Consider the following 18,649-nt stretch of genomic DNA (forward strand, 5'->3'; position numbering starts at 1 on the left):
TCAATGATCATGAGAACGGTGAGGAATCAGCCCAGAACTACACAGGAGAATCTTGTCAATGATCTCAAGGCAGCTGGGACCATAGTCACCAAGAAAACAATTGGTAACACACTACGCCGTGAAGGGCTGAAATCCTGCAGCGCCCGCAAGGTCCCCCTGCTCAAGAAAGCTCATGTACAGGACAGTATGAAGTTTAATGAACATATGAATGATTCAGAGAACTGGGAGAAAGTGTTGTGGTCAGATGAGACCAAAATCAAGTTCTTTGGCATCAACTCAACTCCTCGTGTTTGGAGGAGGAGGAATGCTGCCAGTGACCCCAAGAACACCATCCCCACCGTCATACATGGAGGTGGAAACATTATGCTTTGGGGTGTTTTTCTGCTAAGGGGACAGGACAACTTCACCGCATCAAAGGGATGATGGACGGGGCCATGTGCCGTGAAACCTTGGGTGAGAACCTCCTTTCTTCATCCAGGGCATTGAAAATGGGTGGGGGATGGGTATTCCAGCATGACAATCACCCAAAACACACGGTCAAGGCAACAAAGGAGTGGCTCAAGAAGAAGCACATTAAAGGTCCTGATGTGGCCTAACCAGTCTCCAGACCTTAATCCCATAGAAAATATGTGGAGGGGAGCTGAATGTTCGAGTTACCAAACGTCACCCTTGAAACCTTAATGACTTGGAGAGAATCTGCAAAGAGGACAAAATCCCTCCTGAGATGTGTGCAAACCTGGTGGCCAACTACAAGAAACGTCTGACCTCTGTGATTGCCAACAAGTACTAAGTCATGTTTTGCGAAGGGGTCAAATACTTAATTCACTCACTAAAATGCAAATCAATGTATAACTTTTTTGAAATGCGTTTTTCTGGATATTTTTGTTATTCTGTCTCTCACTGTTAAAATCAACCATTAAAATTATAGACTGATCATTTCTTTGTCAGTGGGGCAAACGTACAAAATCAGCAGGGGGGTCAAATATTTTTTTCTTCTCACTGTAAAAACACTAATATTACAGGACGTGGGAAAGGGTGCTGTGCATTTACCATACCTGGGGCCAATCAGATGGATGTGACAAATCGTATGCAATGGTTTAAAGGCAGCCAGGTGGGTTTTGAATCAGTTAGACCTAAAGTGTTTCTAAACCCAAATCAGTCTGTATATGCAGTAAGGCAAGCTTGTTATACTCACTGTGGAACCTAAGGGGTTAATCCTCTGCAACGTTAAAAAAAAAAAAAAAAAAGCGGTTTGATCCTGTTCTCTGATCCTCCCCTTCTTCCACTGTCCCCAGTCCATCCCCCTATAGAACAGAGCCTTGGAGTCACTCTGCACATGCTCAGTTTGGTGTGCATCGACAGAGAATTTTATTTTTTGTTTTTTGGGAGGGTGCATGTGATCAGCACAGGGTCAATCAGCGCGGTCCAGACAGAGGGTCAGGGGTCCTGCAGCCTCATAGGACAGTCAGATGTAAATAAAGTCTCCTCCTATAAGCTTTAACCAGACACTGATAGAAGTCACAAGACCGCTCTGCTCCCAACTGCTGTATTTAGCAGTTTATATTTACAAAAATAATTGTATTTCCATGTTCTGTGTACTGTGGGAGACCAGATATAGTGAATGCAGGCTCCTGGGGAGACCAGATATAGTAAATGCAGGCTCCTGGGGAGACCAGATATAGTGAATGCAGGCTCCTGGGGAGACCAGATATAGTGAATGCAGGCTCCTGGGGAGACCAGATATAGTGAATGCAGGCTCCTGGGGAGACCAGATATAGTGAATGCAGGCTCCTGGGGAGACCAGATATAGTGAATGCAGGCTCCTGGGGAGACCAGATGTAGTGAATGCAGGCTCCTGGGGAGACAAGATGTAGTGAATGCAGGCTCCTGGGGAGACAAGATATAGTGAATGCAGGCTCCTGGGGAGATCAGATATAGTGAATGCAGGCTCCTGGGGAGATCAGATATAGTGAATGCAGGCTCCTGGGGAGACCAGATATAGCGAATGCAGGCTCCTGGGGAGACCAGATATAGCGAATGCAGGCTCCTGGGGAGACCAGATATAGCGAATGCAGGCTCCTGGGGAGACCAGATATAGCGAATGCAGGCTCCTGGGGAGACCAGATATAGCGAATGCAGGCTCCTGGGGAGACCAGATATAGCGAATGCAGGCTCCTGGGGAGACCAGATATAGCGAATGCAGGCTCCTGGGGAGACCAGATATAGCGAATGCAGGCTCCTGGGGAGACCAGATATAGCGAATGCAGGCTCCTGGGGAGACCAGATATAGCGAATGCAGGCTCCTGGGGAGACCAGATATAGCGAATGCAGGCTCCTGGGGAGACCAGATATAGCGAATGCAGGCTCCTGGGGAGACCAGATATAGCGAATGCAGGCTCCTGGGGAGACCAGATATAGCGAATGCAGGCTCCTGGGGAGACCAGATATAGCGAATGCAGGCTCCTGGGGAGACCAGATATAGCGAATGCAGGCTCCTGGGGAGACCAGATATAGCGAATGCAGGCTCCTGGGGAGACCAGATATAGTGAATGCAGGCTCCTGGGTTTACTAACACTTTAAGGCCCCTTTCACATGGGCTTTCCGATCGGGTATGCCTGTACGTTTTTTCAGGTGGACCTGATCGGACGCTCCATTCACTCCTATGGAGCGGCGGATGTCAGCAGTAACATGTCCACTGACATCCGCCGATTTTCGATCCTGTAGGTAAAAAAAAAAACAGATGGTGACCCTATTTTGCATTTGTCTGGAGGATCAGATCGGATGACAAGGCAGTCTATTAACATCCAATCTCCCCATAGAGAACAGTGGAGCTCTGACAGGTCTGTCTCAGCACAGTGAGCAGAGAACGGACCTGTCATCCGCCTCCTCGGGTATTAATGGATCGATTTCCCCCCCCCCCGCTGAGCAAAGCGGAGTCCACCGGCCGGGACCGCCCATGTGAAAGGACCCTTAAGTTGAATTCTAGTCATATACTTTTATATAAAAGACACAAATTTATTCCAAAGCTCTATTCATTAAATAATCATGAAATGTGTTTTTTATTTAATGCAATGTATCTAAATTTGACTTGGTACCAGACTCTTGCAATCTTATGTACAGCTGAGGTCAGACTAGGAAAGGAAGAGGAAGCACAAGCAAATCAGTAATGCTGCAGTGCAAGGTACATGCTGATAGACGGAGAGGGCAGAGTGACAGAGAGATCAGCTTATCAGTCTGCTGCTTGTCCTTTCGCTGTCCAGTCTCTGGAAGAGTGGGGGAGGGGGGAGAGACCTTTTAAGCGTTACCTAGATTTAGAAGACAAAAAAATAGTGTGTCTCTTCTGCCAGACAAGGCTGTGTGGTGTGACAGAGCTGTGCAAATCTCAGAACGTGATGGACAGAAATACAAATCCTTTGGCAAGTAAAACGGCTTCTATTTAATCAATATTTCCCCTGTTTTCCTGCTTTAAAGGACTGCAAAATAACATTGTTGATGGAGGTAGCTCCTGCATAAATAATACTTGTAACCCCAATTGAACGATCCAGTAGGGAGGGGGACGTTCCTCTGACCACCTCCTCTCCTGTTAGAATTGGGTGTTGCCTCTACTGCTTTTAGCAGGGAATCCTCCCAACACCCAGACATGCAGGAGCAGTGTGTGCAGCCGGAGGAGGAGGCGATGGCTGGAGGAACCTAAATTGCTGGATTTTTTCATGAAAACTGTAAGGCTTAGACCCCCCCATACTAGATTTTCTGCAGATTTTTGTCTTCAGGTTTACCAAAACCATATAATATGAGGTCAAACCTTAAAGGGGTTGTAAAGGTAATTTTATTTATTTTTAAAAATAACTAACATGTCATACTTGCCTTCACTGTGCAGCTCGTTCTGCACAGAGTGGCCCCGAACCTGCTCTTCTGGGGTCCCTCGGCGGCTGTTTCAGCTCCTCCCCGCAAGAACTATCCACCTTAATGCGAGCTCCCTCGCATGGTGGTTAGTTCTTGCGGGCGCGCTCCCGTGATACAGCCGGCGGCTATAGCCGCTCACTGTATCACTCGGCCCTGCCCCCCGGCGCGTCGCGTCATCGGATGTGATTGACAGCAGCGCGAGCCAATGGCTGCGCTGCTTTCAATCCATCCACTGCAGCCAATCAGCGACCAGGCTGAGCTGCAATAGAGATGACGGGAACGAGCAGCGGAGATTCGAGGTGTCGGGTAAGTAAAACGGGGGGGCTGGGGGCGGCGGTATTGTTAAAAGTTTTTTCACCTTAATGCATATAATGCATTAAGGTGAAAACATTTTTACCTTTACAACCCCTTTAAAGCCTCGCACACACGATCAGATTGTTGGCCAACAAAACCGTGGCCTTTTGTTCGAAGGGCGTTGGCCCAAACTTGTGTTGCATACACACAGCCACATAATTGTTGGCCAACAATTACAAACTTACTGACGTACTACGTGATTTTTCAGCTCTTTAGCGCCACCCTTTGGGCTCCTTCTGCTAATTTCGTGTTAGTAGAAGTTTGGTGAGTGTTTATTTGCGCTTTTCATTTCGCGCTTTTCATTTAGTTTCTGAACGGCCGTTCGTCAACCAGCCATGTTGCGGAATCGGAGGAGATAACGTGTTATTTATTATTGACCTTGGAGTTATTGCTTTGACATTACCGTATATACTCTAGTATAAGCCGACCCAAATATAAGCCGAGGCACCTAATTTTACCACAAAAAACTGGGAAAACTTATTGACTCGAGTATAAGCCTAGGGTGAGAAATGTGCAGCTACTGTAAGTGGAAAAGAGGGTCAGCAATGCCCATTTGCAGCCATAGGTCCCCTGAACTTCAAACTTGGTAGTTAAGGTTTCCTAGATGCCCCCTAGCTGCAGCCAAAATTTGGGGTCTCTGGACCCAAAGGGTCCCGAAATTACATTGCTGCAAATGGTAACAGTTGACTAACTTTGGGGCCCCGTATCTCGGGGCCACTTGGTGCTAGGAACCCCAGCTATAGTGCAGTGTGGATATAGTGTAGTGCTAGTTCCACTGGGTTTGCTCACCAAATTTGGGGTTCCTAGCACCAAGTGGCTCCGAGATACGGGGCCCCAAATTCGGTTCGGAAAATATCATTCTCTGCAAAGCAAAGTGCTTGACTCGAGTATAAGCCGAGGAGGGCATTTTCAGCACAAAAAAAGTGCTAAAAAACTCGGCTTATACTCGAGTATATACTGTATTTTTTTTTTTTTTTTTTTGGTTGAATAATAATGATTTGATTTGGTATATTTTCTATATTTTTGGATGCATAAAATGCACTTTTTGGTTAAGTTCTATTGGCAGATATCATGTCTAATTTTATTTGTTTTCCTTTTTTTAATGCACAATAAAAAAAATTGTGGAGAATAACACTTGGCTGTGTGTTTTTCTTCAAATGACAGTTTGGGAGTCGGCAGTTACATTTAAAAAAAATACAATGTAAAATTGACAAGGGACACCAACATAGTTGTACCTTTTGATCTTAAAAACTATGGGATAATGGTGTTGTGGTAACTTGCCCCAAAAAAAAAAAAAAAAAAAAAAAAAGCATAATATTATTCTTGATATCGCTAAAAAAAAAAAAAGCCTTTGAAAATTCATTTGCAATAACTCCATCAGTATTACCTGCAAAGCAGCTTCATTATTATCCCATTAAAGAAGAAGAGAATTGTGCGCTGCATTTCCAGATTTTATAATTTGCCGCGTCACGAATGTTAATTCTCCATCACGAACGCAAGTTTACAAGACCGACCGCTTCCGGCTCGTCCTTGCTTCCGAGAATGCGTGTTTGTACTTTGGACTTTTGTCCGACGGACTTGTGTACACACGCTCAGGAAATCTGACAACCGACATTTGTCTGGAAAATTTTAAAACCTGCGATCCAACATTTGTTCGCGGAAAATCCGACAATTGTCCGATGGAGCGTACACACGGTCGGATTTTCCGCTGACAGCCTGTCATCGAACATTACCCGTTGGAAAATCCGATGGTGTGTACGCGGCTTGAGAGTTTTTCAATTTATATGCAATCAGGCAGGCCCTTGCACTACATGGTTTTGGTAAATCTGAAGACCATAATCTGCAGAAAATCTAATGGTGTGTATGTATGAGGCTTGTATTGCCTCCTCACCGCCTGTTAAATCCCCCTAAATGCCAGACTACTGCTCCGCAACATGGTACATTGCGGCTCCATTCACTTGAATGCGTCATGTTTTAGCGGGTCAGTAGCGTTCACTGAACTCGACTGGGATTATAATTCCTGCCGCAAAGCACTGCAGCCACGGCATGTGTAGGCTCCCGGACGCTGTTTTTCCAGCTAAAGGGGGAGCAGTTAAGGAGGCAGCAAAAAAGCAGCTCAGCCACATGGTTTTAGTGCCCCCCCCTCAACCGCTAATTGAACAAACTCTAAAGGTCTTTTTGATTTTCTGTCTCTGCTCGCTCTCAAACAAAAAAAATATATATAATTTTGTAGGGAGTTTTCTTTGTAATGTCAATGAACTGAAACAAAAAAAAAAAAAAAAGTGAAATGAAGAATTGACACCAAATTGGCCATTTACAAAATATCTTGTTGTAAATTGAGGTAATCCACAACCTTGACTTGCCGCTGTCTTGTCATAAATCCATAGAAACGGGCGCTTTAAATGTTTTCCCAGACCGAGGTGACGAATGCAAAAACGTCTTTTGTGCCAAACGTCTTTTGGCACATCGGGGTCCACCTTGGAGCTCCTCTATCCAGTTCTGATTCTTGGCCTGGGCCTTATTTGTAGTCCCTGGAAGGGGGCAGGCGGTCCATTACAAAAGTCATGACTTTGTCCCGTTCCCTAAGTGGAGAGGTTGAGTTTATGCCATATAGTGACCACCTTTTCTGGGTGGCTGATTGTGTCCGTCCATTGGTTGGCCGCTTCACTGCTGTTACTGTCACTGCTGATCCACACCTGAGGATAAGAAGAATTGGTTATATTAACTCCTCCAATATAAGCCACCGATGTCATCAGTAAATCACTTTGCATGCTGCATACATATCAATATTCATTATAGATTCAATCATAAAGAAATTAATACACAAAGCAACCATACTGTACAGCAGGGATATGCAATTAGCGGACCTCCAGCTGTTGCAGAACTACGAGTCCCATGAGGCATAGCAAGACTGACGGCCACAAGCATGATACCCAGAGGCAGAGGCATGATGGGACTTGTAGTTTTGCAACAGCTGGAGGTCCGCTAATTGCATATCCCTGCTGTACAGGATTACCAAATCCATGATCATTTTGTGAAAAGATCTAGTTGTGCAAACCTTAAAGCGGTAGTAAACCGCTGTGTTTTTTTTTTTTTGTTTTTTTTTTTTTGTTTTTTTTTTTTAAACTGCAAGGCAAAGTTCTAGCATGCTAGTATGCGTTGCATGCTAGCACGTTATGTGAAACTTGCCTTAAAACAAAGCCCACCAGCGGTGCGTCATCACCACTGACGGGGCTTCCGTCTTCATCCTTCCGGGTTCGCGGACTCCGGTCCTTTGACTGGGCGAGCCACGATGACGTCGCTCGCGCGGTATGCCGTTCCTTCAGAGTGCATGCGCCGGTGACGTCACCAGCAGCTTCACAAGTAAATATCTCCTAAATGGTACACGGAGATATTTACTGTACCTATAGGTCAGTATTACTATTGGCACACAGCCCTGTAGCCTACAATGGCATGGCACTCCCCTGCCCCCCCCTTCCTTACCCCCTGCCTCCTCTAATATAACAGACTAGCTGTACTTGGAGACTGCACTGTCCATTGCTAACTTTCTTTTTAACCTCCCTGGCGGTTTTCCCGAGTGTGGCTCGGGGTTAAAATTTCAGTCCCATTAGCGGTAACCCCGAGCCACGCTCAGGATTACATCGCAGGATCCTGGTGTGGCTTTACTTACCTTGTCCCCGGGATCCTGCGATGTCCCCCGCTGTGTCCGTGGGCTGCGTCCTCCTCCGAAGCCTCTCCTTGCCAGGCTCCATTCCCTGCGAGCGTTGCGACGCACGGGGCGGAGCCTGGTGGCAAATTGAAAAAAAAAGTAAAAATCATAACACATACAGTACTGTAATCTTACAGATTACAGTACTGTATGAAATGATTTCACATCCCTTTTGTCCCCAGTGCTTTGGCCCATGCCCTGCATGCAGTTTTATATGATATATACTGTTCTTTCTGCCTGGAAACTGGAGATTGTCCATAGCAACCAAAAAGTGTCCCTTTACGTCAAAAGTGGCTTTAGACCAGCTAGAAAACAGCGATAGTAAATTAGAACACTTGCAGAATTGAGCGATAGTGAATCGTGGGGAAATTTATTTTATTACTATTTATTTTTATTTTTTTTAATTATTTATTTTTATTTCTTATATTATAATTTATGTTTTTGTGTTTCAAACTTTATCATACCCGGGATATCTACTAGACTCTAGTTTGGACAGATTTAAGTGTGTTATTGTTAAGAATTACAGAACTACAATATAAAACGCCAAATTTCCATGCAAAATAATTGTACCGCTTTCAGCACCTTATTATTATTATTATTATTATTATACAAGTGTGATTTAACTATACTTCTGTCTCGGTCTGATTCATGGTTCCTGATAGTAACATTACAACATTGAAAGCTGTAAACTGCAAGTGCTGGGTTAAGAATTTTAACAAATCGTTTACTATGCTCAATGTGTTAAACGAAAGAAAAGATTTGAGGGTTTAATACTACTTTAAGGAATATATAAAGGTTTCTGATTATCATTAGAAGGAATATAAAGTAACCCTGTGTTCACTTTAAAATCTGTAAATGTGTATCAGTAATGATAACCTGGTATGCGTTTGCATACCTTTTTTATACTGTGTATATATTGTGTTCCAGCAACCCTAAAGAACTATGGGGGAGATTTACTAAAACTGGAGAGTGCAAAATCTGGTGCAGTTCTGCATGGTAGCCAATCCACTTCCAGGTTTTATTGTCGAAGCTTAATTGCACAAGCTAGAATCTGGTGGAGCTGAACATGGTTGCCAATCAGCTTTTGAGTGCTCCAGTTTTAGTAAATCTCCCCCCAGTGATCCCATATTTCATGGCAATTTCGGGAACTAAAAAGTTCATTCAACCATAATGAGGGAGATGCAATTCTTTTTGGACAGGATTCACGACCCGTCTCAACTAAACTCACAATGGGACGAATTTAAAATGCATGTTCGCAAACCTATATCTACCAGAATAAACAGACTCAAACAGGCCTCCAGACTTGTACTACAACTGTCTTCAGATAAGCTGCAGGAATTAGAAACGACCTATAATTTACACCCCACTTCTGAAAATCTTAAAGTTAAACTCCAGACCCGACTGGTTACACAACTATGTACTGAAAAGGCTAAACAGCGTGTATTTGTCTGTAAGCAGTGCATTTATGGGCAGGGTGAGAGAGCCGGGAAACTATTAGCATACCTAGCCCATTTGGATGATAGACCACCGGTAGTGGTCTCCCTGACTGACCCAAATGGGAACAGTATCACAGACCCATCCCAGGTTACAGTACAATTCAAACAATTTTATGAAAACCTGTACAAATCTCAAAGCACCTATACACAAAGTGACATTCAAAACTACTTAAATAACATACAGTTCCCCCGCCTCAATCCTGAACAAATCAAATGACTAGAAGCACCCATAACTGCCCAAGACATCATTGATGCTATTGCCCAAATCTTATGCCCTGTACACACTACCGGTTTTGCCGTCGGAATAAACACTGAAGGTTTTTCCGACGGAATTTCGCTCAAGCTGTCTTGCATACACACGGTCACACCAAATTCCGACCGTCCAGAATGCGGTGACGTACGACGGGACTAGAAAATGAAAGTTCAATAGCCAGTAGCCAATAGCTTCCGTCTCGTACTTGCTTCAGAGCATGCGTCATTTTTGGTGCATTGGAACAGCATACAGAAGAGCGTTTTTTCCGATTAGTAATTTGTTCCGTCGGAAAAATATAAAAAATGTTCTCTATTATCTAAGTCTATCTGAATTTTTGACTTTTGATTCACTGGGACCAAACGGGCTTTATGCCAGGGAAGAACACAGCTATGAACATTAGAAGATTATATATGAACATCTAGGCACAACACGACAATTCTGGGACTAGAGTGGTAGTGGCACTAGATACAGCCAAAGCCTTCGACTCAGTCGAATGGCTATATCTGTGGGAATGCCTGCGTAATTACAGATTTGGCTCACATTTCATAAAATGGGTACAACTCCTAATATTAGACACCTAAGGCCAAAATATTTGTAAACAGCTGGCTCTCAGATCAATTCCCACTGGAAAGGGGTACACGCCAGGGGTGCCCTCGCTCTCCCCTGCTATATGCACTGGCCGCTGATCCTTTAGCAATAGCCATTAGGGCAGATCCCAACATAGTGGGTCTCCGACGGGGCCCGACTGCCCAAAAAATAGGGCTGTATGCAGACAACACCATACTATACTTAGCGGACCAGGGACCATAAACTCCAAGCTGCACTGAGGATCATTGAAAAGATGGGAAGCTACTCCCAGGGCTGCGAATAAACTGGGACAAATCCCAGATCCTCCCCATAGATATTTTTTCTCCCCCCTCCCTCGAACCCTGCACTACCTTTTACATAGAGTCTCGAAGATGAGATACCTGGGGGTAGAAGTCACTAGGAACCTAGGAGACTACACGCCTTTAAATATAGAACCACTGTTTGAACGAATCAAATCCAAAACACAGGCGTGGTCTAGACTACCACTGGGGGTGATGGGATGAGTAAATATAATAAAAATTATTATTTTACAGGATTTATATAGCGCCAACAGTTTACGCAGCACTTTATAATATAAAAGGGAGACAATACAGTTATAATACAATAAAATACAAGAGGATTAGGAGGGCCCTGCTCAGAAGAGCTTACAATCTAATAGGGTGGGGCAGGTGGTACAAAAGGTTGTGACTGTGGGGCATGAGCTGATGGAAGTGGTAAAAGTTTAGTTAGAGAGGTGATAGGCTTTCCTGAAGAGATGAGTTTTCAGGGATCGCCTGAAGGTAGCAGGAGTAGGGGAAAGCCGGACAGGTGGAGGTAGCGAGTTCCAGAGGATGGGAGAGGCTCTGGAGAAATCCTGGAGACGAGCATGGGAGGAGGAGACGAGAGAGCTTGAAAGAAGGAGGTCTTGAGAAGAGCGGAGAAGACGGTTTGGGTGATAGTTGGAGACAAGATTAGTGATGTAGCTCGGGGCAGAGTTGTGAATGGCTTTGTATGTTGTGGTTAGTATTTTGAATTGAATTCGCTGGGTGATTGGGAGCCAGTGTAGGGATTGGAGGAGAGAGGGTTGGCAGACACTGAGCGGTTGGTAAGGTGTATAAAAATGATTATATTACCTAAAATTTTATACATAGTTTGGCATGCACCTTTGTATATCCCCTTAACAGATGGAAGCCATATTAAATTAATTTGCATGGGGAAACAGTAGACATAAATTAGCATGGCACATACTAAAGAACCCCATAGACAGGCACCTTCCATAATTTTGATATGGAGCTGCCCAGACATACAGACTTGTTGGATACAGGTAATTTGCTTTATGCATGATGCCATGGGCTCTCCAGTGGTCCTCAACCCAAAACTTTGTTTGCTGGGATTGCTGTCTTATGCGGAAATGGATAAATATCAAACAATATTTGTTCATGAAACTTTATTCTTGGCACGAAAAGTAGTGGCAAAACTTTGGATGCAGGCTGCACCCCCTACCACTCGGATATGGAAGAAGGATGTTAATGACACACTGCCATACAGAAAACGAATATACACGCACAGGGGATGCTCTCACAAATACTCTAAAGTATGGGATAGATGGCTGGAGGATGGTGAGACCTGTATATAATAAGGCTGCTCTTCTCCGGGTCTGTAGTCGCTCACATTTAAAGCGGGGTTCCACTCAAATTTTTAACTTAATCTTACCCCCTTCAGTTAATTGCATAGATGTTCAAATGCCACACGGAAATTTTTTTTATCGCTGTAATTACCTTTTATATTGTACTTTATTGTGGCACTTCCTGTCTCTCCTCCCATGGGAGTAGGCGTGTTTATTGCCTTTCCCCGGCGCCGCACTGTCTCCTGGGAGCTTGGTGTCAGGCTTCCCAAGATTCAGTGAACAATGATCATGCGCATGAACAAGCTGTGAATAAACAGCATTCACCGCATCCAGGAAATCAATGTTTGTGGGCTTCACATGCCCACAAGCAAGATGGAAACAGCCAGCATCACATTTTTAAAGTTATTCTTCAGTACGAAAACAGACAGAGGCGGAAATATTACACCCAAACTGTGAGTATTATTTTGGGATTAGCAAAGTGTCTCAATGACCTAAAAAAAAAAAAAAAAAAAAAAAGATTGGTCTCCGGACTCCCGCTTTAAGATACTAGGTCAGTGCAAACAGAAACAGGGATTTCCATTTTATACTTCATTTAAACAATAAATGTGAAAAAAAAGTTGCGCTACTAGTGGTTATAAAGGGCAAAAAAACAATAACTTGGCAGCCAGCATCAACAGTGTAGTGAACTGTATATCAAATAGAAAAAGATGTATAAAATGCAGCGCTAGTGTAAAGATCAAAATCCCCAGAGCATCCCCCAGGGATGGGTGTGAAACTGGTGGCTGCTCATTAATAAAAAAACCAACATCTAGTGAATAAATCATAAAAATCAAAAAGAGATATCCATGTGCAAAAAAAACAAATACATGAAATTTCTGTGAAAACAGTCTGTGATGAACTAAAGCTTAAATACTCCTCAATGAGGTACTGTATAGTCCCATGTGAAGAGAACATAGGGGTGATGCCTTTTCAACAGATAAGTGCAATTGAGCAGGCTTCTCCATATATCATTCACAGATGTGCATGTAGGATGATGGAAGAATTGGGTACGCTTACCGCAAAGGGTGGACACTGGGTCAGTCAGGCATTTGGATCATTCAATCCAGCAGATGCTTGGTGGGAGACTGTGATGGTATAATACACCTTGATGGCCACATTTGGAACAACGAAGAGTAGATGGTGCACACTAAAACCTCCAACAGGCAGACGTGCCTGAACTCGCATTTAATCACCAGCTGGATGGGATATGCAGACTTCAAATGGCAGCGTGTCAGATCACGGGAAAAGAAAAAAAGGGCTTCCACATAGTGCATGAATCCAAATAAAAAAATCTTTATTTAAAAAGTACCAAAAGATATAAAAAGTACAATCCACCTAGCAAGGTGGGTACAGGGGGTGATCACCCTGTACATAAAAAAATTGATTCGTTGTGTCAGAAGCATTTGTGCCCCCCCCCAATCCATACGCCCGGCTCCTAATCTACATGCAGAGCGCCCGACACATGTATTTCAATCTTTTTTTTTTTTTGAAGCACAGGATTAGAACCTGAGGCTCTAATTGGCTTCAAAATAGGATGGGCTCAGGGCGAAAAGGGGATCGCTGCCTTCACGTCCTTCTCCCACCCGCGCGGGGGGGGTTGTCGTTAGTTTGCTGCCCCACCCAAAATATTGAGCACCAGCCGCCACTGCATATAAGGTTTTACCAATCTTGATCTCGAACTAAGTCAGTTTACCCCTCACACTGCATGGGTGAGAACACCTGAGTACTCCCAAGACTGCACTCAAATCATTCCCCTTAAAGAGACCATAACCCAACCAGTGGGAACATATTTCTCTAATGCAGGACCTATCCCCTACATCCTAAACTGCATTTAGAGTCTAATATGCAGGCTGCAGTGGTGGTGATACAGGAGGCTGCTGTAAGAGTCCAGGGCTTACTACGCATGCACCAATGGCGCGTTGCCGCAAGAGGAAATCCGTGCCAATTGAGCATGCGCCAAAGACGCCTCCAGTGAGCCAACCCGCACCTGCGCAGAAGACCTGATGGAAAGAGGCAGCAAAATGCCCAGGATGCGCACAGGAAGTGACCTCAACCTAATGGAAAAAGGCGGGAAAATGCCCAGGAGGTGCACATGAAGTGACCTCAACCTGATGGAAAAAGGCAGGAAAATGCCCAGGATGCGCACAGGAAGTGACCTCAAAAGTCCCTATATAAGCCCAGCCCAGACACTGCCAAATTGTTGGATTATCTTCAGTCCCCCCTTGTTCCTGTGCTAGTGTGTAATCTGTATGAACTTGTTGTGACCTGGAAACCTATTTGACTACTCTTGATTGCTGCTTGCCATTGACCTCTGATTTGGGACCTTGACCATTCTACTTCTTTGCCCCTTTTTTGAATTAACTGCCAGATTGGAACCGACCCCGGCTTGGATCTCGACCATTCTTCTGATTAACCCTTCTATACTTCGTTGCCAAACTGGACTTGACCTCGGCTTGGATCTCGGACTAAGGCTTGCACGGTGCTCCGCACCCCTGGCACCCGTGCCGCTTGGCGTCCACCAAGTCTCTCTCTCCATCTCCAGAGGCTTCAAGGACCCGAGGTGCAAGGGAGGCCTCCCCACCACTTCAGTCTTACCTCAGGTACGTGACCCTCGTGGCAGCTGCAGAATCTAAATGACAGTGTTACCTTCGTGCTATTTAGTATGGTTGGGGGAGTATAAATAATTGAGTGTTAAAAAATATGTTCATGCAACAGTCCCCATATCTATTAAAGCAATTTTGCTGTTTTTGGCTGGAAGTTTGGCGTAACTTCTGCTTGGAGATTTTTGCTTCCCAAGATGAGCTCACATGTGCTATTTTCTACAAGTTCTAGTATATGATTTAATACACAGCAGGATGTAGGTGTAATTCCTGAACGATGGGCTCATAAAGGGGTTCTCTGCAGATGTTAACACCACAGGCGCACCTGCATGTCTCCCTCCATCCTGTGTCGATGAACTTTCCCTGAATTCTGCAGAGAATCTGGCTGCCTTTCAAGACGAGGGGAGAGAACGCGAGCACACCAGCCTTGTCTGCTGTATTGAATTCGTTACACAGAGGACCCAGTGTTTGGGATGCTGAAAAGCGGCTCTGTTACTAAGCCCAGAGTACAAAACACAAGATTACCCCTCTCATATTGTCTTCTCCTTGTCTCTGTATTCCAAATTACAAACTGTCCTTCACTGGATCCAGTCCCAGAGACTCAAATTACGCCAGTATGTGAATTCCCAGGAGCAGACGTATATCATAAATCTGCCTCGAGTGAGCCCATCTAGAGAGGATTTTCTGTGGCGGCTAAAAGCTGGTACAAGTTTTGGACCAACGCAAAACAAAAAGCTTTCCACATCGAGGTGTTCTCCAGTGGGGCAGATCTACTGGTTTGATAGCCTATCTTCCTGCAAATTTTGAAGTACGCCCCTGAAAAATGTTGGCTTGTTATCTTCTATAAAAAAAAATATATATTCAGGCTGCAAAACCATTGGTGTGGTGCTTTTGTTTAGCTACACATTCAGGCCTCAATTTTCCCTTGTCTAGCCCACAAACGAAAGGAGAGAATATCAATCAATTCCCCCATCCACAGGGTGAAATGGCTATAAAAGTATATATCACACAGGGTTATCACTGATGCAGGTTGAGGGGCTCAAGGATGTCTATTTGGAGTGAAGACATTTTTTTTTTTTTTCCAGGATTGGTAACTCCTGGATTAGGTTTCAGGAGTGCAGAGTCTTTGAAGAGTTTTGGGAGGGATGAAGCCTCTAACCCTGCGTCCACATCACACATCTATCAAGAAATAAATATTTTCAGACTTCATAACCATCGGTGTGGTGCTCTGTTTAGCTATCCGTTCAAGACTTGATTTTCTCTTGTCCAGCCCACAAGTGAAATGGGAGAATATCAATCAATTCATCCATGGTGTGATAGGGCTGTGCCTTGTCATGGTGTCAGTAAAGGTATATATCACACAGGGTTATCACTGATGCAAGTTGAGGGGTTCTAGGGTGTCTATTCAGAGTGAAGAAAACTGATTTTTCAGTTTTAATCTAGGATTGGTCATTTCTGGATTGGGTCCGGGGGCTTTGAAGAGTCTTGGGCGGGATGAAGCCTCTAACACTGTCCTCATCACACATCTATCAAGAAATAAATATTTTCAGACTTCAAAACCATTGGTGTGGTGCCCTGTTTAGCTACCCATTCAAGACGTGATTTTCTCTTGTCCAGCCCACAAGTGAAATGGGAGAATATCATCAATTCATCCATGGTGTGAAAGGGCTGTTTTCTCTTGTCATGGTGTCAGTAAGAGTATATGTCACACAGGGTTATCACTGACGCAGGCTGAGCTGCTCCAGAATGTCTGTTTAGAGTAAAGAAAACTGGTTTTGCAGTTTGATCCAGGATTGGCAATTCCTGGATTAGGTTTCTGGAGTCCAGAGGCTTGGAAAAGTCCTGGAATGAAGCCTCTAACCCTGTGTCCACATCTTACTGGAGACCAGCAGCCTGAGGTTGCGGGTGTGCACTGCCTTTTTAAGGCAAGGCGTTGTGGTTCAGGGCTCCTTCCTCTGGAGACAAACTGCTGTTGGAGCCTCCTTTGTGATGCGACACTAGGAGAGTGCCTACCCTGGCCTCAATAAGAGGTGGCCATGGCCAGATCCGACTAGGCTGTGGTCTGAAAGTGATACTAAGAGATTGTGTGTAACTAGTTGGGAGCTTGTGCAGTCCAAGGTGGGCAGAGTTGCAATAGCCGGGAGGCTGAAAATGTATGTTTTGTCGTGGTGATGCTGAAAACCCCTGTGCCCTGTGTAAAGTCTTGTGAGTTTATTTACTTATTTTTTTTTTTACTTTTAAATAAGTGGGCCAAAAGCCCTGAAAAATTATTTCACTGGCTGGACTGGAGTTGTTGAAAACAAATAACTTTGAGTGAAACCCCCACAATGGGCACTGCCAGCTCAACTTCCGGCTATGGTATTCACAGCCGTGGCAACCCTCGTGCCAGATGCAATGTGGAGATGAAGACCGAGCCAAGCACCTCTCTTGTCACAGATGCCTCTTATTGCCTCCTTGCAATTACCAATTACCAATATTCCATGCACATCTGACCTGTTTCAGGTATGGGGGAGTTTAAAGGGAGGTTTCTTAGCAGTATACTAGGCAGAGGGAGAACCTCAATCTGGTGATATGCATTGTAATATGGGGGGCCCAGAATCTCCAGCCACTTATATAAGTAAACAGTCTCTCTTCAAATTCAAAACCAAGCAAACAAAACTGCTCTCTTCAGCAAAGTAAACACAAACAGTCCATAATCCTGGTATACCGAAAATAATACAACCGCTCACCACCAGTATACTAGTCCCACTGCAGGGTTTGAGGTCCCCGCTATGGTATTTAAACTGCCATGGCAGCCCTCAAGCCAGATGCAATTACCGTTCGGCCAATAATTTTCCAGGTTACACAGTTGATTTTAAATATTGACTTTTGCTGAGATGGGTGGTGCTAGTAAGGCCTCCCACTGCTCCAATATCAGTTGATTTGATTCAAATATTGGACAAAATTCAATCTGTCTATGGGGACCTTTTATTCCTACACTTATTGGTGTAGAGAGAATCTATTTTGCCATGAAAGGGCAAATTAAAGGTGACTTTTTCAAATCTTATTGGTGCCACGTTTTTGATATTCCTCTCAATAAGGTCCATTATAAAAAAGGTTTAGAGAATAAAAAACATAAGAAGGGAAATGAACAGATAAGAAAGTGTGAAAGAAATAATCCGAACCAGCAGACAGAAAGCCAGCTTGGTGAATGTTTTCAAATCTGCCATCAATTTTGGTTTTTCAATTTTGAATTGTGCAGACTTTTTGGACTCCTGAACCCAAATGTCTGCAGATTTAAAAACCCGCTGCCGCATAACTTATGTATACGTTGTTGCTCACACACGAAGTCACTTATATTCAGTATCCTTCACATCCCTTACAATGCCTCAGTTTCTTCCCCCATGTGGTATCTTGTTTCATGTCTTTGTCACCAGTGTAAGCTAATCCTGACTGTTACACCGACCATTTAACCTTAAGGTGTATTTAAGTAGCACAATGGATGAATGGGTTACATTTAAGAGAGTGAAAGCTGCATCTGCCCCTCCTGTAATTTATACAAGTGACATTTCCATCTCCTGGAAAATCTTTTTTTCTTTTTAAGGAAAAGAGTAAAACAATCGTCCTGGTTCGATAGCTGAGCACTTTGTGCATACCCCATGAAAGAAAGTTTTGTTGCTGGAGAGGGAAGAGAGGAAATCTGTGACTTTACATTTTCTACTAAATGCAAAGTAAATAACCTCCTTGCCAGAATTTATGACGCACATGGGTTATTTTTTGCTAGTAGGCTTACTCTACTAAAATCAATGGCCATTGCCTGTGATTAATCACTGCCAATTAAAACGCAAACAGTTGTATGTGGTATCAAATGAGTGCACAAAAAAGTTGGAGCATTGCGCTGCTATTGGTGATTAAACAGTTCAGGGCAACTGGACGGGGCGATTGCTATTCCCCTAATAGATACCTCCAGCAATATCCCCCAAGTTTAGGACATTCTGTTATTCCGCCATGTATTTTTATTTTTTTTAAGATTCCCTTCTTTTTGTGTATGTGTGTATGTGTATATATATATACACTTTTTTTTGTAGGGGGTCTCACCATTACAGTCTTCTCTCTCTGGCG

At 44.1% G+C, this 18,649-nt stretch overlaps 1 protein-coding gene across 4 annotated transcripts in view; it reads right to left on the reverse strand.

Moving 5' to 3' along the window:
• Window positions 1-3,040: 3,040 nt before the first annotated feature.
• Window positions 3,041-18,649, reverse strand: part of TC2N (tandem C2 domains, nuclear) — a 112,005-nt gene continuing 96,396 nt past the window's right edge. For all 4 annotated transcript variants that reach the window (XM_073609685.1, XM_073609684.1, XM_073609682.1 and 1 more), the window contains one exon: window positions 3,041-6,953. In XM_073609685.1, the coding sequence (XP_073465786.1) occupies window positions 6,840-6,953 (114 nt within the window). In that variant the 3' untranslated portion in view covers window positions 3,041-6,839. The remainder of the gene's footprint in view (window positions 6,954-18,649) is intronic.

The sequence above is a fragment of the Aquarana catesbeiana genome, linkage group LG13 (assembly GCF_042186555.1).
Source record: "Aquarana catesbeiana isolate 2022-GZ linkage group LG13, ASM4218655v1, whole genome shotgun sequence".
Classification (NCBI taxonomy): Eukaryota; Metazoa; Chordata; class Amphibia; order Anura; family Ranidae; genus Aquarana; species Aquarana catesbeiana.